General features: G+C 53.3%; 7 protein-coding genes and 1 non-coding gene across 8 annotated transcripts; 2 read left to right on the forward strand and 6 right to left on the reverse strand.

Moving 5' to 3' along the window:
• Nucleotides 1–131: 131 nt before the first annotated feature.
• Nucleotides 132–2,816, reverse strand: J4E88_000825 (uncharacterized protein; the record flags this gene model as incomplete). Its single annotated transcript, XM_049394499.1, has 4 exons — nucleotides 132–944; nucleotides 998–2,380; nucleotides 2,427–2,520; nucleotides 2,572–2,816. 4 exons carry the CDS (start codon nucleotides 2,814–2,816, stop codon nucleotides 132–134), a joined length of 2,535 nt encoding a protein of 844 aa, XP_049260328.1.
• Nucleotides 2,817–3,129: 313 nt separating this feature from the next.
• Nucleotides 3,130–4,341, forward strand: J4E88_000826 (uncharacterized protein; the record flags this gene model as incomplete). Its single annotated transcript, XM_049394500.1, has 2 exons — nucleotides 3,130–3,382; nucleotides 3,431–4,341. The coding sequence occupies 2 exons, from the start codon at nucleotides 3,130–3,132 to the stop codon at nucleotides 4,339–4,341; spliced, it is 1,164 nt and encodes a 387-aa protein (XP_049260329.1).
• A 269-nt stretch (nucleotides 4,342–4,610) lies between these two features.
• On the reverse strand, nucleotides 4,611–5,528 carry J4E88_000827 (uncharacterized protein; the record flags this gene model as incomplete). Its single annotated transcript, XM_049394501.1, has 1 exon — nucleotides 4,611–5,528. The coding sequence occupies one exon, from the start codon at nucleotides 5,526–5,528 to the stop codon at nucleotides 4,611–4,613; it is 918 nt and encodes a 305-aa protein (XP_049260330.1).
• A 1,104-nt stretch (nucleotides 5,529–6,632) lies between these two features.
• Nucleotides 6,633–8,912, forward strand: J4E88_000828 (uncharacterized protein; the record flags this gene model as incomplete). The annotated part of the gene is made up of 6 exons (XM_049394502.1): nucleotides 6,633–6,684; nucleotides 6,771–7,367; nucleotides 7,415–7,611; nucleotides 7,766–8,198; nucleotides 8,252–8,588; nucleotides 8,654–8,912. 6 exons carry the CDS (start codon nucleotides 6,633–6,635, stop codon nucleotides 8,910–8,912), a joined length of 1,875 nt encoding a protein of 624 aa, XP_049260331.1.
• Nucleotides 8,913–9,119: 207 nt separating this feature from the next.
• Nucleotides 9,120–9,208, reverse strand: J4E88_000829. Its single transcript has one exon. It is a non-coding gene; the product is annotated as a tRNA-Asn (tRNA).
• Nucleotides 9,209–9,618: 410 nt separating this feature from the next.
• J4E88_000830 (uncharacterized protein) lies at nucleotides 9,619–11,324 on the reverse strand (the record flags this gene model as incomplete). The annotated part of the gene is made up of 3 exons (XM_049394503.1): nucleotides 9,619–9,936; nucleotides 9,986–10,530; nucleotides 10,925–11,324. The coding sequence occupies 3 exons, from the start codon at nucleotides 11,322–11,324 to the stop codon at nucleotides 9,619–9,621; spliced, it is 1,263 nt and encodes a 420-aa protein (XP_049260332.1).
• A 3,344-nt stretch (nucleotides 11,325–14,668) lies between these two features.
• Nucleotides 14,669–16,612, reverse strand: J4E88_000831 (uncharacterized protein; the record flags this gene model as incomplete). Its single annotated transcript, XM_049394504.1, has 2 exons — nucleotides 14,669–16,432; nucleotides 16,604–16,612. The coding sequence occupies 2 exons, from the start codon at nucleotides 16,610–16,612 to the stop codon at nucleotides 14,669–14,671; spliced, it is 1,773 nt and encodes a 590-aa protein (XP_049260333.1).
• A 462-nt stretch (nucleotides 16,613–17,074) lies between these two features.
• J4E88_000832 (uncharacterized protein) lies at nucleotides 17,075–17,359 on the reverse strand (the record flags this gene model as incomplete). Its single annotated transcript, XM_049394505.1, has 2 exons — nucleotides 17,075–17,331; nucleotides 17,353–17,359. The coding sequence occupies 2 exons, from the start codon at nucleotides 17,357–17,359 to the stop codon at nucleotides 17,075–17,077; spliced, it is 264 nt and encodes an 87-aa protein (XP_049260334.1).
• Between the last annotated feature and the right edge of the window lie 2,071 nt (nucleotides 17,360–19,430).

Consider the following 19,430-nt stretch of genomic DNA (forward strand, 5'->3'; position numbering starts at 1 on the left):
AATGGGTGGGAAGAGTGGAGGCGAGGGCAAGACGGTAAAAATGATTGAAGCGGGCCTTGTAGACAGGACAGATCGCGTGTGCCTAATCCGGTCATTGTATTCCGCGCTCTCAACTTCCCACGACCTAATATCTACCTATTCAAACTCAACAACTCCTCAACATACCTCCTCGCATCAATCCCAATCCCCTCCGCCAACCCCTTGGGTCCCCACCCAGCGGCACTCCCACCCATCCTCTCATTCCTCGACGTACTCCCGCCTCCCATACCAAGCCCACTCCACATGCCACTCGCAAAGCTACTCGAGCTCTTCGCACTATGCGCCGTCGTATCTCTCGCCCTCCTCACCAGAAACGCTTCACGCAGCTCGTTGGAATTGAACTGGCCGGAGCCGTGCCCCGAACCAGCGTTTTCATTCGAAGCATTGTTCTGCGCAGTATCTTCGTTGGAGACTTGCGAGGGTGGGAGACGCATCCAGACAACCCACCAGCCGCGAGATGTTTTGCACGTGCGTTCGATTTCAGAGAGGTTGCGGCGTGTACCCGCTACCGTAGCGAGGATCTGGGAATGTACGTTCAGGGCTTCGATCCTGCTCCAGCCGAGGGAGCTCGTGCTGTTGCTGCCCAGGCCTTCGGCGAGCAGGGTGCCCGGATCGGGGATATTGGGCAGGCTAGAGTGCAGGGTGTAGGTGCGGGGGTCGTAGACGAGATCGTAGATGGTTTGTGTGTTGGGGCCGGAGGAGGGGCCTGAGCCGCCGGATGAAGCTTCGGTCGTGTAGTGGTTTGAGACGGCGTGGAGGCGGGCGGCGACGAGGCTGGGGGATGTGCTCTTGTCGAGGGAGCGGTGGAGGGGCGAGAAGAAGTTGTGGATGTCGCGGTAGAAGGATGCGACGCCGAGGGAGTGGGTGCGGTGTTCGAAGAGGAAGGTGTAGACGAAGGGACGGTGCTGTGGTGGGTGTTAGTAGGGTAGACGAGTCTGGAGTTGATGTGTAGACTTACCACGTAGACAACAGGTCGTAACCGTGATAGCTTGTTCTCTGTTGTCGGCTCCACCCTCATGTCTTTCTCGTACTGTGGAGTCGAGTCCGAGTCACCATCTTCTGTTTTCAGTGAAGCTTCTCGCCTGTCGACCTCCACGTGTATAGTCCGTAGCGGTATGCGGATGTTCCAGTCGCCCTCTCCGTTCTCGTCATCGATGTCTAAGTCCTGTAGATCGCCTTTGAGTCCTACAAGGAAATACCCGTCGTTCTCTAGACGTATCTGTTGCTTCATCTTCTCTTCCGCTGGGTCCACATCGGGAGTTGGATCTACGTAGCGCATCGCTGCTGGTGAAGGGGTGCGTTCGCGTGCCGGTGGTAGCGGTGCTGGCATTGGAGCAGCAGATTCCGAGGTTTCGGCACTCTTCTTTCCACCCCATGCTGTCCCATAGCCAAGTGTCATGTACTTCATCCAGGTCTCGGTGTCACCCAGAGACGCGAGCATTGGCTTGGACTCAGGTGCAGTAGAGTCGGGCTGGGATTTGTTGTTTTGGACGGCGGCGGAGGCCTTGTCAAGAGAGTTCTCGGCTGCTTTGACAATAGGCGGAGGGATACCCGGTGGTAGGGAGCCGTTGCTCGACGGAGGGAAGCGCGGCCTTTCTTCTTGTATTGGAGGCGATGGCTCTTCTGGTTCGGGTTCGGGCTTCAGATTTCTCCTCCGTCGTTTCCTACGATCTGATGTTGGGTTATCTCGTACGCCGTAAGCATACTCGCCGTGGGCGTAGATAGTCTCTACCCAGTGAGACAAGTCTCGTAACGACTTCCTGCTCACAGCTCCCAGACCCGAAAAGACAACGCCATCTGCGGCATGGACGTTCTTTCCGACTCCTATCCAGGGTTCCAGCTCTGACACTTCGAGTGTCTTCGGGTCTGTGGATGTCTTGGCTTGTTGTAGAGGTGATGCTTCTCCAAAGCGAGACACCATGACATCGACGAGACCTGAGGTTCGGCGTGCGAAGTCTTCCAGCACGTCTCGCTCGCTGCTTCCCCATTCCTCCTCACCAACGCCCATACCGAGCTCACCGCCTGCTGCCAGCTTCATGCCACCGTATATGTCCACCGCAGGGCTTCCATGTAGTAGCACATCCCAGCTGCTCGCAAATCGCGACCAGTATTTGTCGAGTATGCTGCAAAACTTGGCACGGCCGTGCTTGGAGAACATGGTCTCGAGTGTTGAGCCATGGTGTAGCAGGAAGACGGACTGGGCGCGTACGAATTGCTGGATCAGAAGAGCAGGCGGGCTGACTTCGCGTGACGAGTATTCGATTATGGGCTCGGTCGTATCGGTGCTCGAGTCGGTTCGTGTGAGGCCGCCGGTAGGGGGGAGTTGGGTGAGATCAATGGACTATGGTGGTGTTAGTCGTAGTTTCTGAGCACGTGGGCATGCATACTGCCAATATCCACCATTCATTCTCCAGTTCGCGTAGAACAATACGCGACTTTTGTGTTTCCACAGAGTCAACTGCTTCGCCATTGGAGAAACTCCTGCACGGTATTAGCCATATACACGAAAGAGCTCGCCTGCATGCGTCCTACTTCGCAAAGCCTACCATGCCCTGAGCTAGCCCGACCTGGCGAAGCTTCTCGTTCTCCTGCTCGCGCAACTCTTCCTCCCTCTCTGTATCGCCATCCTTCAGCCTGGAGCGCGTCTTGGCGGCCTTGGAGTAGTAGAAGACAATCTGCTGGTGGAAAGTCTCATCCGATGTTCCGAGCGAGGGATTGTAAATGGCTAGAAAGGAGAGCTGCGCCGGGACGACCTTGGGAACCGCCGTGGAAGACATGTGTGCATTCTGCGAAGGGCCTGGTCGCGCGGCGCTTCTGGTGGATTTGGGTGATGGATGACTACGTCACGCGTGCGGAAGAGACGCGGAGGAGAGGACAGCCAGCGAACGTGCCAACGCGCAACCCCAACAACGAGCGGTCGTCGTGGCCTATTTGTATTCCATAGTAAGGCACTGCAGTCCATCGCGATGCGGCGGCCGGGCGGCAGGGATCCCTCCGATTGTCGTGGTCGAGATGCCCCACGGGATCACGATCGCAACGTCCAGACCCTGCGGCGCGGCTTTTGTCGCCGAGCTTCCTCACCTCTGAACCATGATCTGGAGGCTGCGCAGCCCCGTCCGCTCCTTGATCGCCACTCCTCCCTGCCGATGCAGCTCTACCTCTGCTCCCGCTCGGACGTCGGAGCCATTGCGGATTCTCTTCTGTGGCTCTGACGCCTTCAGCATCGCGTCACTGCGCGCCGTAGCAGACGCGAAGCGGCATGTGCCGGGCCTCATTGAGAGCATTGATGTCATCCATCGCCCAGCAAAACCCACCGGACGGGGTCTGAAGACGCTGAGAGAGGGTAGGAGCGTCTGGTAGCTACAACACAACATCAATTGACACGTTACAGTACCCATCAAACACGTAGCTACCGAAGAGCTCAACCTTCCCACCCATGTGATCGATACCTTCACCGGCTGGACTCCACCCACCCCCATACATGTCGTCATCGCCGTATCCTTCGGTCTCCTCGTCCCACCGCGAATCCTCAACTATGCGCAATACGGCGGTCTCAACGTGCATCCCTCGCTGCTCCCCGATCTGCGTGGCCCAGCACCCGTCTCACATGCCATACTGAAGCGGCGGCAGTACACCGGTGTCTCTGTGCAAACACTGCATCCAAGGCATTTCGACCAGGGTACTATCCTTGCCCAAACCCCCATGCCTGGCTACGAGATTGCCCTTCCTACCGAACCGAGTCCTGAGACGGCTCAGATATTGGAGCAACGGCTTGCCGCGGCTGGAGCAGAAATGCTCGTGGATGTCTTGAAGAAATGGAGATTCGTACCTCCGCATGAGGATGTCGGATGGTATGCCCACTCCGACGGTCCTATCGACCATGCACCGAAAATCACCAAGCAAGATCGCTTTGTCGACTTTCGAAAACACTCCCTGGCAGACGTCATAGCTAAGCACAACGCACTTGGCGACCTGTGGTGTCTGCTACCCACCGGTGATCGTCTGATAATCCACGAAATCGCACATGGCATTCCACACAGCTTTCAATCCTTTGAGACGGAACCTGGCCTCTTCGTCGGTGCGGAGACCAGGGCTATGCTCCCGTACCGCGTAAAGGGCCCCTTACGCCCTATAGTCCAGTTCAAAGGAGCATGCGGCGGAATAGGATATGTCCACGAGAGTACATTGCAAGGGTACAAGACAGGGTCGGGAAATGCGAAGTTGCTGTCGTTGTTCGGTCCTTCAACCAATACCAGTGTAGGAACTGATGCTATTTGGGGCGATATATACAGAGTCATCTGACAGTCTGCTCTTCGACTTGTTTCAGGCAGACGTTATGTGTCATCGTTTCTCGATACATGCTGTTGCACAAGAATACGTCGAGCAGAGGCAAGATGTCTTGGACCCGCAATTGAAGGGATACAGAGATCAAAGAAGCGCTGAAAGGCAATCGCTGAGTTAGTGTTGTCCAAGGAAGCAGCCTTTCTCCCCACTAAGAGGCTTCCATGCAGCCATCTTGGGTCATACGGCCCAATACTAAACCACAATGCTGATAGATCAGGCCGTTCAGTTCAACGACTTCGTCTACGCTCCTCCCGTTCTTCTTTGACATCCTGGAACTCTTCAGCCTCTTTCATCACTCTCACGCTCTTCGACACAGTTTCTATCCGGCCTAACACAGCGGTGAAGCCCGCCGAGTCCGAAGTCTCATAGAACAGTTGTCGCATCTTTCCACTGCTGCTGTCTATTGCCTCGTTCAGCGCTCCCAACAACGTCAAGACATTTTCGTCTCTGGAATTTTGCGTTGCATTCCCGTCGTCGACGAAGCGTGAGAACTCATGCGTCCAACGAGTCATCTCGTTTTTCAGCTCTTGCGTCTGCTGTTTACCCTCTGCTGTCGATTGGAAGATATGCGGTATGGAGTTCTGCAGCTCCTGGTTTGTAGGCGCCACACTCGTCAGGAAAGACGGCTTCAAATCCTTCTTCGGCTGTGTGTGTCGCTGTTTGAACGCCTCGTACTCTCTTGCTCCGAAAGCACGGCGTTCATTGTTGAGCGCGACAGTGGCCGCTGGTAGCTCGACATGGCGTCTCAGACCCCTACGATGAGGTGCGCTCTCCGCACTAGATTGGTGTTCCCAAGACGTTACACCGCCAACTCCTCGCACTGATACTCTTGTTGAGACAGGTCTGATATACGCATCTGCTGTGGGCGTTCTATATGGCAAAGCAGACATGGCGTACATGCTCACTGACGGCAAACCTCTTCCGTGGACCTCCATGGGACCAGAGGATTCGCCAATTGACGAGCCGCTCAATGAATATGCAGCGACGTCGGGTTGATCATAAAGCGGTTCTGTGCCCTGCACCGTGGCCATCTGCAGTTCTTCTGCAATCGGGCTCGGTGGTTCGTCCAACATCGAGCCGCTCAGTGAGTCTGCAGTCACACCGACCTCGTTGTGAGACGATCCAGCTCTTCTTATCGCTTCCATTTGGCCTTCGTGCGTCCTGGCAGGCGATTTGGTAAGCATAGCGTGCATTTCCTCCACCATGCTTCGGATTTCAGGATCTGCAACTGGATTGCGCAACACTTTGTCTAACAAAGAGTGCGTTTTGTCGTGGTTTCTTTTGCTATCAGCACCCGCGAACGTAGTGTTTGCCCTGCAGAGTGATTAGCCTTTGTTCACCTGCGATCAAAGGCATGACCGTTACCAGATTATCGAGGTCAACATCAGATTTATCGCATCAGTATGCGACTTCAATTTCTCCCGATACTGCTGCAACGACAGCTTTTCGCGGTCCCATCGCACTCTCTGCCAGTTGACATGAATACTCTTCTTCACATCATCCAGCGTGCGCAACTTTGTCTTTCCCTTGTTTGCATGGATCTCAACGTCACGGTGCTTCTTCGTCACTTTATCCAGCTCCTGCAGTGTTGAAGCGCATGATCCGATCATTACATCCAGCTTCTCTTTGAGCTCCGATCCTCCATGTTGAAAGCCTGGTCTTGCGAGTATATCCCTGGAGGCCTCTTTAAGATGGTCTAGTGCGCATTTTAAACTAAACAGCACTTCCTCAAGCTCTTTCAAATCTCGCGTTGCCGCCTGTCGCCCAGAGCTAAGGCTCGAATACAGGTCGTACGATAATTGGCTAAGGAGGACTAGACGCAATCAGCACTCGTGCATAAGATAAATGTTTGACACACATACTAATATCCCCTATTGAGAAGCCAAAAGACATTTTCCACGAGGCTTATCGCAGTGTGAGAAAAGCATACGCTTCAGCCTGATCGAATGCGATGGAAGTGGGAGCGTGCATGCAGCTGACACGACCCCACCTGGTGAGGCTGAGGCTGTCATCGAGCTAACTTACACATCAGCCTGATCGCCGCACCATCTCTCTTTCTTGATATCCAACATATTGCCCGTTGTACTCAATTCGCCGACGTCTCGCCTTCGATGGCCTCTACAACAACCTCCGTCGTCCGAACGGACTCTCGTAAAATAGTAATCAGGGGCCTAGAGAAAGTCCAGGATACCGGAAAGACCGACCAGAGAGGAAGCGGGGATGAACACCTCGAGTTATCAACATTCTCCATGACGATGCAGGAAGAAGAGCCGTTGTGTGAGCTTTGGGATCGGATCGAAAGTTAGACATGTACTTCCTTCATATCCAAGCATTAAATTAACATTCAACAGATTGTGGCTTCCATAAGCCTACTTTTCTGAACATAGGCGGCACGACTCATAGCGAAGACGACCCCAAACGCGTTGTGAGCGCGCACGAAGAAGTCGTCGTAGTCGCAGACGACCATGTTTCCACCAAGAACACAATCAGAATGACGGAGTCACTAATCTCACACGCCAACAATCATTACGGCCAAGATATCGACTTCAACATCGCTCCGCTCCCTGCATCCAAGCGTGCAGTCGAAGCTAGCTGTGGGTTCCACATGTCTTTAGAGCGGACTCCGAGGATGCCAGACGATAACAAATTGCATCAACTCCCAGGCTCGCTAGGGAGCTACGATCTGTTCAGTGTAGAAGCCTATGCAGATCGTCTACCAGATAACATTACAGAATCTGGTGGTGTGCTCTTCCCCATGTGGCAGCGTGAGGCCATGTGGCTCAACTTTGGGCCGACAAATCAGCAGTGTGCTGTCCGCGTCTTCATGGGCCACGTCAACACCATTTCTGGTCTCACGATGGAAGAGACCGCCGACGAAAAGTCCGACGAGCTCGAGCAGGACTACATAGTCCTACCAGGTCAGGAGTGGCTAGATGGCATCTGTGTAGGACCTGGTGTTGTTCGTCAGTTCGTTGCTATGCCACGTACGTCCTCCACTCAGTCCTCAAGATTATCAACTAATCCAACAAAGTCGGCTCCGGCTACACTGTCGAAGGCCAGAAGACATCGAAAGAGCAGCACGGAGGACTTCAACTCGAGATCACTCCAGAATTCTTGCCCGACCTGCGTTTGTGGTCGGACAGCCAACACGACTATATCCTCAGGCGGGGCCCTGGTCCTCGTGATAATCTTTCGGAAAAGGAGACGCCTGAAGGGCTGGGTTGCAAGGTAGGTGATGTGTTGAGACGCTATCCGGCTGATAGTGCTTGTGAGGAGCGATTCAAAGCGAAGCATTTTGCAAAGCCGGGAGGGACTATTGAGTGTGTTGTAAGTTTTTGGAATCAAGAATTGGTCCAGCGTCCTACTGATATTCAAATGCGAGGCGGTCAACCCACAGCGCAGTTCGCAGAACACGTCTGAAATCGAACAGAAAATACTGCGAGAGGTATATCTCAAGAAGTGGGAAGAACAGATGAGGATGATGCAGAACACGTCACCAGTTAACCCATTACCAATCATCTTTAACCAGCCCGGACAACATGCAGATTTGCAGGGTAACACCGATATACCAGCGCCAACAATGCAGGCATCAATGCATGGTTACACTTTCATCGATGAGTCCAATCTCGTCAGCAATGGCATTGGTGGTTGGAATATAGAACGACATGACTTAGCCGTAGACATGGACAGGGAGGATGTCGGACGCGATGACAGGGAAGACATCGGGGGCGAGGATGGTATAGATAACCTGGACCTCCAAGTCATCGAAACCAAAAACATCAAAGCCATGGGTCTAGCCGCAGGCGGAAAGCTGAGTACGTCTATTCCGTTCTTACCTCCCGACCCGTTTCCCTAACCTACCGTACAGTTCAAGACATATACAAAGACCCCTACCCACCCACAATGTGGAATCACGCCGCAGCGCGCATCCTCCACGTTCATATCCTCGACCCAGGAAGCTGCGAGAAAGTGACGCATATTGTTCCAACACCCCCGTCCATCGACGTGAAAGCTTACACAGAGGCTGGCGGTCAGTATTTCGTTGTCGAGGAAAAGGTAGATGAGCGACTTGACGGAGGTGATTTCGACAATGTCAAGAGTGTTAGTCAGATGGACCAACACATCGGCATTAGCACAGAACCAGAATTCGACCCCACCAAGCCGAAGATGTGCACGACTTGTGAGCTGCGCTTGTGTGATTGCATGTAAGTACCTCTCTTCTACTCCTCTCAGCCTATCCTATACTTCCCATTCACTCACACACGCCCAGTATTCGTCCCTGCGACCACCAATTCTGCAACATCTGCATCAAGCGCATCGAGCAGAACGGCAACGACGAAGATGTGGACTCAGCACACAGGAACTGGAAATGTCCGACTTGCGACAGCGCTGTTTCGCACGTAGCAGGCTTTTCTGCGCCGATGAATCTACCTGGAGAAGAGCCTTTGCGCGTGAAAGTGCCAGTCAATGTACTCAAGATTGAAGATGGCAGGATGAGGTTTACGAGTGTGCAGAGGAGTAGGGTTTAGCCTACGGCTGTTAGGAGGTGAATGTGAGCTGTCAGTGGGATCATGAGATCGTTCACTTTGGATGCAATAGAGTCATTTCCTTCTATGAGCAAAAATGCAGCGCCCTTATCGATTCTGCCATGATATTTCGAGGCGTTGCAGTCTCGATACAAATGTCACAGCGACATGGTGGGTGCAAAAGGATGCCTGCGAGGCAAAAAGATAATCCTCCTCCGGGAAGGCTCGAACTTCCAACCTCCTGATAACTAGCTACTGTTGTAACAGTCAGACGCGCTAGCCAATTGCGCCACAGAGGATTTGTTGATGAAGTGCTGGCTGAATTATTGCAAGATAATGCACAACGTTGTGTGAGATGGTGAGGTAAGGCTGCCTGCTTGCTGCCTTCGGGTGAGCTTGAGATCGCAGATTGCGCGTGGAGCGCAGGTGGGGTAGCTAAATATCACTTCCGAGACCTCCGCCATCACGTTACCTATTGTTCCATGAGAGTACTAACAACGAATCAAAAATTCATGATGGCAATAGCGACAAGAAGGGCGCACATTGTTCGAGGTCTGATAATGTGCAATAGTTTTAGACAACTACAAGAGATGGTCTCGCGAAGCGTCTATGTTCTGGATTCCTGTTTATACTCGTGCAAAGCAGTCTAGCAGTCTATTCCTCATGCGCGTGAGGCTTTACAGTAAATCCACAAGGGAACGCTGAAGCATCATCTCAGCGGTCGCATCTGTATATCGGCGTCATCATCATCCCTTCGTTCAACGTCAAAAACGGGCGACATCAACCCCCTTTCTTCCTCGCTGTCTCCTCGACCTACTGGCTCAACGTTCTTCTTCGGTTGCTCCTTGTTCATCGCGACGTATATGGCCGAACCCAGGATGAGCGACGATCCAACAATGGACAAAGCACTCGGCGTAGTGCCCCAGATCAATTTGTCGAAACCAAGCGCGAAGAACATCTGCATGTAGAGCATGTTGGTCGCACGAGAAGATTTCTCGTATTGGAGGCCCGCGGCTAGGAGGAATTGCTACGTCACATTAATCGATGCGCGACGCGAGAATGTAGGCCAGACTTACCATGACGAAACCACAAATACCCAGAAAGAGCAGGTAAGACCAATCTTTCACACCTTTGGGGAGTAAAAAGCCGACGCCTGGCATGACGGCCATTGCCACCACACTAACAATCGTGCACCATGTTGCGAAGTAGGTGACAGATATGAGTGGGTGTGCGCGCTTGCCGATCCATCGAATCGTGGTATATGCTCCTGTTGACCCTATCACACCCAACATTGCCACTCCTACTGCTGCTGCTCGTTGCGTGGGTGTCACATCATCGTAGTCCGCAGCGAGGCGATCGGGTGAAGTCGCAGTGGTGTTTGACGGAATGACGTCTAAGCCGCCGGAGGCAGGAGGGACCGAGTCGCCGGAATGCGATAGTGCCGAGAATAACGAGACGGGTCTTGCGATCAAGACGACGCCGAATAGCGAGATGTACGCAGCTATCTGCTCCATCCTGGTGAACGGTTCGTTGATGAAGTATGAGCACGCCCAGCAAGCGAGCGATGGTGAGAGGAATGTGATGACGGTAGCATCGGCCAGAGGCAGGTACATCAAAGAATCTAGTTAAGTTAGCACTATGTCAAGTACGTAAGACCCATATGATGTACTGTGGATTCCATCACAGCGATGCAGTAGCAATAACCTTCAGACGTGATCCAATATCATACGAGCTGAGACAAGTTACTGCAAACGCATGGTCCTAAGAAGGGGGGTAAGTGACTTACAGTACATGCCAAAGACTCCGAAGAAGCCAAATAATCCTCTGGCAACTAGCAACGACCGAACTTCCTTCATCCCGAAGGGAAAGTACTCTATCTTCCGATACCACATGTAGAACAAAGCGCATGCCGTGGTGATACTCATCCTAGCGAATAAGATCTGGAATGGGTGATAGCCATTACCTACGACCTTGGGTCAGCGCATGTGTGTCTTCTCACGAAAGCATCTGCATACCGCTATTTCCTTCCATCTCCAATATCCTCGTGGTAACGTTCATCAAGTTTCCGAAGAACTGAGCGAGCAAGACGTACGCTAAACCCTTGTTCGTCGTCCAAAAAGAGTCGATCTTCTCTTTGAGAGTCCGCGGAGGGGCGGATGAGCGTAAAGCATATTCTTCATGGTATATAGGAGCATAGTCTGGATTCCGACCAAGTCGTACAACATTCGCATCGTCTATTGATATAAGCGATGGATTCGGAGAAGGTACACGAATTGCCCCGCGATGAACGCTTAGCGCCTCATCGGTTTTATCGCCGGGTTTAAGTGAGGATTCAGCCTCGATTTGGTGCTCGCTGAGACGCTGCGCGGGTTTATCATCGTCTTGAGGGAACGCGGGAAAGAGCGGCTGGACCATTGTGCTTCATGAGAGGTTCATGGAGGTTTGTGAGTCGGTGACGATGACATGAAGATACGATGGAAAGCGCTCGAAAGCCCAGCCATAGGCGCCACTGGTCAATGAGGAAGGCGCATCTATCTCGACGAGTCACAGGCACGCGACACTGCCCCGGATCCACACATTCGCCCCTCCTTCGCGTCGCTTCTCCCCAGACCCCGCTGGTTCATGGAAAAGTATCCATCTTGGATGCGACCACGCCTTACACGCAGCTTGAAAGACTTCCGTGAATTGTGTTGGGACGTCGGATGTGGTTTTCTCATGATGACGTTGGGGCATAATCGTTCACGGAACTACCTCGGTTCTATCTTCAACGATCGTTCGATAGGTACCTAGTCCGGAAAAACGACCGTAATCACAAAGTCGGTCTAGACATAGGATGGGGTTATCCGGGCCTTTTCCAGCCCACATCTATGCGCGACCCAGACTCTGCCTCAGACAACCACGAACATCGGTTACAGGCAAGTTTGGTGGCAGCCACCCTCGGGAACGCGGAGAACGAGCTCAATGTTGACCTGATCGCCATCTAGTCACATTGATCCACTTGATGAAGGAACCATCAGCCCACTGTTGTCATGCATGGGTCGTCGAGACAAAGTTAGAGGCGTTCACATCGGCGCGTCGCGCCCACCGAAGGTTTACCACACCGATGAACGGCAGCAGACGTCAAATGTCGTACAGCACTAGCCATGCTTGCGCGCGTGGGTGTGTGGCTCAAACAAACTTCGAATACGAAGTTCAACGGGCGAACGGCTCGCAGCCACAAGATGGCGGCCTGAGGACGTTGCCGCAGGTCTGGTGATAGGCTACCATGAGGGACGTTGGAGTGTTGCAGTGGGTTTCTCGGATCAAGGCGTCCCACACTATCTTCCATTGAGGTGTGACAACATATCACAACACCAAACCGGTGAATCCAGGCAGGGCTCCATCTTCGAGAGAATTTGTCAATATTCAATACTTCACAGCACACCACTACCGGCATCAGTAGCGCTAGTCCACGGCCCATGAAAGCGAATTGCGGCATCTCCCAGCCCGCGAAACGGCGTCCACTGCTCTAGTGCACAACATCACCGTCTGCCATCCATGGATATCGCTTGACCATCACCAACGCTACCACTCGTCACACATTGGAATTGATGCAAGCGAAGCGCTCACCCCGGCCTGTCAGTCACACGTCCGCACACGGGGATCGCGCCAGGCTACCAAAACTGGGATACCATTGTGTTACAGATAGATGAGAACCACAGCACCACGGCTGTCAGCGATAATCTCTGAACTTACTTTACGACCTTCGGGAAAGAAGTGTGCACCATCCTTGCGTCATGTGTGGACCCATAACAGCACCAGTAAGCTGGAACGAAAAAGGAAAATGAGTGGTGGAGCGTTTCATAACGACCACCATGACTCGCAGCTATGGATGGGTACTATGGGGCGGATAAGGCTGGAACACACGGCAGCACGCGCTACACTCGACGTGATATTGGTGTGATGGATGTCTTTCTCATTGTAGCGCTCATTCCCAGCAACCAATCGCTAACGGTTCCCAGGAAAGGGAACGTAATTTTCCAACACAGTGGATCTGCCTAGGTACCTCCAGGGGTCGGAAAGACTCTCTTCGCAAGACTGTGTCCGCGGCAGACAGCCTCAAACCCCCGACCTGCAAAGGGCATTCCTTTTACAAACCCTAAATGCGCATCCGAGACGAACTGCTCGCATTCGCTTCTTCTTTAATTAGTGATGCACCATTAGCCGTAGTGTGCTGTGTTGGTTTAGCGATATTCCTTTCCTCCCTTACGAACCTTGGAATGAGGCATCGCGCGAGATACCTCTTGCACCAAGTAGACAATCCCCAGGCGAAAACCACAGTTCACGGTGCATTACCGACGTTTCAGGCTTGCCACGAGGAGACGCAGCGTACGCACAGATCGACTGCAAATCTCCCGCTCCAAGGCGCCCCGCGGGAGCGCGCGTTAACGAAAGCCCGTCGGCTAAAAGGGATTGGATTCTCCAACCAACGTGACCTAAGCGCGCTGTATCACCAACAACCTTTTGCAGGATAGCCTTGACAACATGAAGGCATTGCGAATATTGCCTATTTCAAAAGGGCAAAAACGAAAATTCGCTGTTGTCATATACGCAAGGGACCTTGATATCCTGCTTCGGACAGCTGTACCGACCGCTTTGCCTGCCCACTCAACGTTACGATTAAGTTTGAGGCCGCCGTTAAGACAAGCTAGGGCATATAAGATCGAGACTATGATGGCGCGCCTCGAGCGGAACAGACGATATCCGGTCACTGGTGTGCTTTCACCGTCTCTTTTCCCCCTCCCCACATCACGACGGCACCGCAAACCGCTTCGGAGATGGCGACATTAGCGCGCTCAAGGAAGACCCATGATGTGAAAAGCCGCAAGAACCAAGGGTGATGGAAATACAAATCCTGGCTCCTGGTCGACGTTCTATGTGGATCGGCGTGGGGTACTGGATGATACATTCGGGTAAGGGAAGCTAGGCGGGAAGTGATAGCAGCGAAGGCGATATAGGATAGGGTGAGGCGGGGCGGAAGCGGCATGAAAGCGAACTATCGAGTAGTTAGCCAAGAGGGATAGCTGCAAGCGAAATTTTTCGCTTTTAGCTGGGAAGCCTGTACTGAGGGTATCATAGGACGATCAGTATTTCTTCGCCCTCATGACTATTTGCAAACTTTATGCTGTGGGACTTGGTGGCTGGGTAGCCAAGACGTTGATGGCGAGATGAGGTGCAGGTGTGTTATACCACGCGACTCGTATTGCGACTACCGTTGCGCTGGGAAGAAGGCCGTTGTTCCCTGGCGCCTAAGCTGGATTGGACGGCTCATTACATGCTATGGGTATGAGAACACCGCGTTCGCGTTGTTGGAAGAGAATGCGAGTGCAGTGCAGTGCATTGAGATTTGATCATGCTGTCTCGCCAAACGATACCGAAAGAAGACTGACAGCGCATATGTCGTGAGAGCCAACATCAACGTCGAGAGACCATGCAGTGCGATAACGGAGAATAAATGCAGTGCAACGAATATAGTCAACCTCCACAAAGGCCACCCACCACATCCCTCCACTTCGCTTGCTTTATCCCAAAAGCGAACTTGACAGCTAGTACGCACCACTGAAATTCCCACAGACTGTTAAGATGCCCATGCCTGTAGTGCCCCATCCATCCATCCATCGCGTTGCTCGACACATGTCGTGCAGATACCGGTAAACCTTCCTTTCGTCCCAATGCAGATCCACCTCCACCACCACCACCTCATCATGCTTCGCAGTCGCCTACGCTGGCCCCCTTCCTAGCATCGCTCTAACGCCTGCAGCCGCATACTCATGCGCGACGTCTGGCGCACCCGGCAGACTGGGAGCGGCATACCTGCTCTGGCCTCGCAGTTGACGCCCGAAGCTTTCGTCGTCATACACGACCGAGTCGTTGGTGGCGGCAATATGCCTTTGGTAGAGTTGCTGGGATGCTGCGTCTTGTGATGCGGTGCCTACACCGCTGAGTGTGAGGCGCTGCTCTGTGCTGCCTGATCCGAAGGACTTTTTCAGTGCGGGGACTGACAGGTAGGATGCTGTGCCATTTTGCCAGTTATCCACGTCAGAACCTATGAAGGTCTGGTTGCTGTAGGGCGTCGAGCGTAGACGCGTGTAGTCGAATATCTTCCAGTCGTTTGGGAAGGCTAGGTCTCCTTGTTGCTGCACGTTTTTGCTTCGTTCCATGCTTGCGTTGATGCTGACGTTGCCGCCTGATGGTGCGCTGTAGGACGATTGCACCCATAGAGGGTATTCGAAGCTCTTGGAATAATCGGTGGATGCTGTATGTGTGCCTGTTGTCGACTGACGTACGATCTGGTCGTTACCGCCGTTGCTGAGAGTTCCAACGTTGGAGTAGGTGAGCTTCTGGGTCCAGGTAACCGCTTTTGAACCTGCGGGCGTGTCGAACGTGGATTGGATTTCTAGATTGCGAGTGACTTGAATAGAGTAGTCCAGAACGATGCATGCGCTGCTGTTCGAGTATTCGCGTTTTGACGAGTGTAGTACGATACTAGAAGTCGTAACAGTGGTAGGCGCGGGTCCTGTGATGGCGTTGTTGCCAGTGTCAAGCCAAACAAAGATCTTCCCAGTAACGACCCAGTTCGATTCGATGGCTGTCGTAAAGTTCCCATTCCCACGACCATCATCATCGACGCCGACAACCTGAATCTCGAAGCTATGGGGCTGGCCGTCGCTGAGCAATGGTATGAACGGAGTGATATCGATTTCGTCTTCTCGCAGATCGAATGCATCGATGCCTACAATGGGCCTCCAAAAGCCTGGAACAACGCCACCGGTGAAGATGACGGGAAAGGGCCAGGCGACTCCAGCCAATGATCCGTCGATGAGAAGACGAAGTTCTCGGAAGGCCGAGTGACCGTATAGCGTGGTGTCGTTGCCGAATGCGTTGGTGTCTGATGACAAGACGTTGCTCCACCAGAACTCCTCAGCAGCCTGGCCACACGCGGAGATGGAAAAGGCCGCCTTCTTCGCGTTCTGCGGAAGCACAACGCTGTTGACTGCTCTTGTCTCCGGTACGACGAATACGCTGGATGCATCTTGACCCGACTTCCGTGCCGAGATTGGGATGATAACATCTGCGGGCTCGATAGCATCGTCGGCAGTGAAGAAGGTGGCGGTCAGCGTGGTATACCAGGAGCCGGTGTATGTATCGTCGACGATATTACCGAGATCGAAGATTATCTTTTGTGGCGTATTGAAAAGAGATTGGTAGCTGCTCATGTCCTTGACATATGTCCATATTATGCCGGCTTGTGTTGGCTCGGCGGTGGAAGTACGGAAAACTTCGGTATCATCAAGGAACATCACACCGAGCCGGTCAAACTGCCGGCCGGCAGAGGTAACGGTAAAGTTGAAGGTAACCCTGTTGAAGCTGCACTCCGGCGGGTTGAATTGTCCCACGAATGGCTGTCCGTACGAGGAGGCAAATGTATGGGCCATCAAGGTCTGCTGGCATGCATCAACTGGACTCAGGACTGGTGGCGCAACCTGTAGGCATTCTAGCAGAGATGATTCGTTCGTAGCACGGTTTCTCAAGGACACGGTCTGGGGGTAGGGTTGCGCAAGCGGGGTAGTCGTGAGTAAAGCGGAAGTAGATTGAGATAGCGTCATTAGTATTAAGAGCAGAGTTACGAGACACAGTCGTCCGTTGTTGGGTACCGCTCCCATAGGTGATGCCAATTCTAATAGTTCGCCGTTACGCCTTGCATGAATTCCATCGCTCTTGCGCTTCCAATCGCACACGCTAAACGCCATTTTAGCAACCGGTCAGTAGCGGTTTGCTGTGAAAAACGCCGTTACTCCGTTGGAGAGGTATCTTGCGGAAGTCCAGGTATCTTGGTACACAGATGAACGCCAAATAAGAAAGTCGATGACGATGCGATTGCCAGCTGATTGGAGTCAGTACTTGATGTAAATTGTGACAAGTAGGCGAAACTCACATCGTCAATTCAAAAATGCAGCTGTTGCCTCATTCAAAATGCGGCGGAAGGTTGCGGAAAGTAGGTGTTGTGGGCGAAGGCTTGAATGGGTGGTTGCGAGGTAGATCGTTGTTGCTTTGCCGTTCCGTTGTTTGCTAATTCCGTGGGTCCCCGCCGTATGAGAACGAGAGCAGTTGTTTCCGGCAAGCTCTTATTGGCCGCCTTTGTGATTGTCCCAGAATCTCTTAGTAGCGTTGCGAACTATTTCGTTATCTCCGAATCGTGTGCGATAGTAGTTCATGAGCGCAAATTCGTCTGGCGGGAGGATGTAGGATTGTGGTTGAGCGTTGAGTTTTGACCAGACCACGGCAAGGCGTTTCTCAAGGAATTGGGCGAGTTGCTGGTCAACGCCTCCGTCACTGTTTTGAGCAACGTGAACAGCCTGGCCAAGAGAGAGGTAGCCGTGGCCTGCTATATATTCCGTGTTACCACCCATGGTTGCTGTGTAATGCAGGATATATTGGTTGGTGATGAGGCTAAACGAGAGAGGAAGGAGCGACGGCTGATAGTAGTATAGTAGTAGTGTTGACAAGATAAGGAGCGTGGGAGTCGAAGATAATGTCAAGAGAGCGGTGACGGGTAGTGAGACACTGTGCAGAATAGGTGAGGAAGTAGTGCGGACAGGTAGTCTATATACGAAGGCATATTAATAGGCAAGTTGAGAATGAGACGAACCCACGTGGAGAAACAGGCAGATCCTGAACAACAACTCATGCAGCAGCGCAGGGTAAGAGCTTAGTCGAAGCCTCAAACAGTTGGCTCCGGGAGCGTGCCGTTTTGGGCGCTGTCAAGTTGTGAAGCGAAGGAATGGGTGTAACACGAAAGCACAGTACCATCCCGCCGAATAATGTGAGAGACCAGGGCCCTGGTCCGCCAGGAAGTCACAAACGGCGCCGAGCTTTTGCAAGGGCATGGCGATCAACTCCAGAGTCCAGCCGAGCTAGCAGGGGGGACAGACGACGCTGGCGCCGTTCGAAGAGGAGCCCTTGTCCGGTGCTTTGGGACGTCAGAGGGCAGAGGAACGCTCGTGATCACGGGCCAATCAAGGGGCTAATGCGGCGGCAAGAGAGCGATGTTAAGGCCAGGTAGATGAATAGTGGTCTCCATCACTCGTCAGCTCAGTACCCAAAGCTCAAAGTTTGAGACTGGTGCGGTTGCAGGGTTGTGGGAACGCCGAAAACTTTAAAGGATCAACTTGCAAACCTTCCCAGGCCCTCGCAGCCAGGCGCCGAGCCGTGCTGCAGGAATGTCGGCTAGAGAGTTGGACGAAAAGGAAGGGCGAGCCAGTTAATGACAGGTGAAGGCCAACTAAAGCAGATGAGCATACTATACGGTCGGCGCAGGTTGACGATGTCGTGATGCAGTTCGGCAGTGGGAGTGGCGCCGGGAATTGCAAACGCGTCGCCAGGCATCAGGACGAGTCGGCGACTGCAGCGCAGCGGAACCATGTGTGGAACCTTGTCAGATCGAATCAGGCTAATGTAAAACGTTGGAGACTGTTAGAGGCCGGATGCGTCCGCGAGATGCCAACGCCCTTGAGCACACGCTCGACCATGTAGATGCTGCAGGCAGTTGTCATACCCAGGATGATCAGCCCCACCCACCGCCCACCCAGAGTCACCCCATGCGAGGCGAGGCGACGGGATAATGGCATGCGATTGCGAGGAGAGTGGGTTGTGAAACGATTGTATTGACTGGACTTCTGTAACGGAGGGCACTCCTGTTCCACTACTCCTGCGCTTTCGGTACCAGCGAACAGGTTCGCATACAGCGAGAGCAGGACCCGCACGGTCGATAATAAAGCTACGCGTGGTGACCCCGCAATTTAGAATTCAAGATGGACAGTAAATACGACGCGTGAAATGCATTCCGGTAGGCCATGGAGGTCCATGCTGGCGCGATGCATCTCGAGTGTGATACCGGCTGGCAGGCGGCCACCTAGTAACGCCACACTTCGGGCGTGCTCGACGGGCTTTTGGCACTGCAAATGACCGGCGCGCTTGCGAGACATCACACTGATGTTGCTGGCCAAGCGACGGCGAAGGAGTCGGGCGTGCGTCGCTGCAAGTGCTGCCCATGTTCCGCCCGCAAGGGGGCTTCTCGCTATGCCCTTCTGGTCATGGACTGCAACAGATGTTTGCAGGAAACACGCTTCGAGACTCCCCGAGGAAGCTCTTGGCCACGGTTGGGCTAATGCAGGCTGACGCTTCTGTCAGGCAACTCTGAGATTGTGCGCACGACACGACCCCGGGGTGCTGGCTTTGGACGAACGGCAGGGTCAGTTCGCCACGTAGAAACTGAAGGCGTTCAGGAAATGAGACAGTTCTGGCAGAGATGGGCGAAACTGTTGAGCGGCTGCTCCACCAGGGCTGCTTCACGCCATCAGTGCGGCGTGACATATCATCGGTAGGATCCGACATGCGACATGGCCACGACAATGACACGAGGGTTGAGGCAGCGACATTTCGGTCAGTGACTCGGTAAACTCTGGCTTCTTCTTTCTAGCG

This window comes from Alternaria novae-zelandiae, assembly GCF_023758075.1.
Source record: "Alternaria novae-zelandiae strain BMP 2774 chromosome Unknown scaffold_1, whole genome shotgun sequence".
In the NCBI taxonomy this organism is placed as follows: domain Eukaryota; kingdom Fungi; phylum Ascomycota; class Dothideomycetes; order Pleosporales; family Pleosporaceae; genus Alternaria; species Alternaria novae-zelandiae.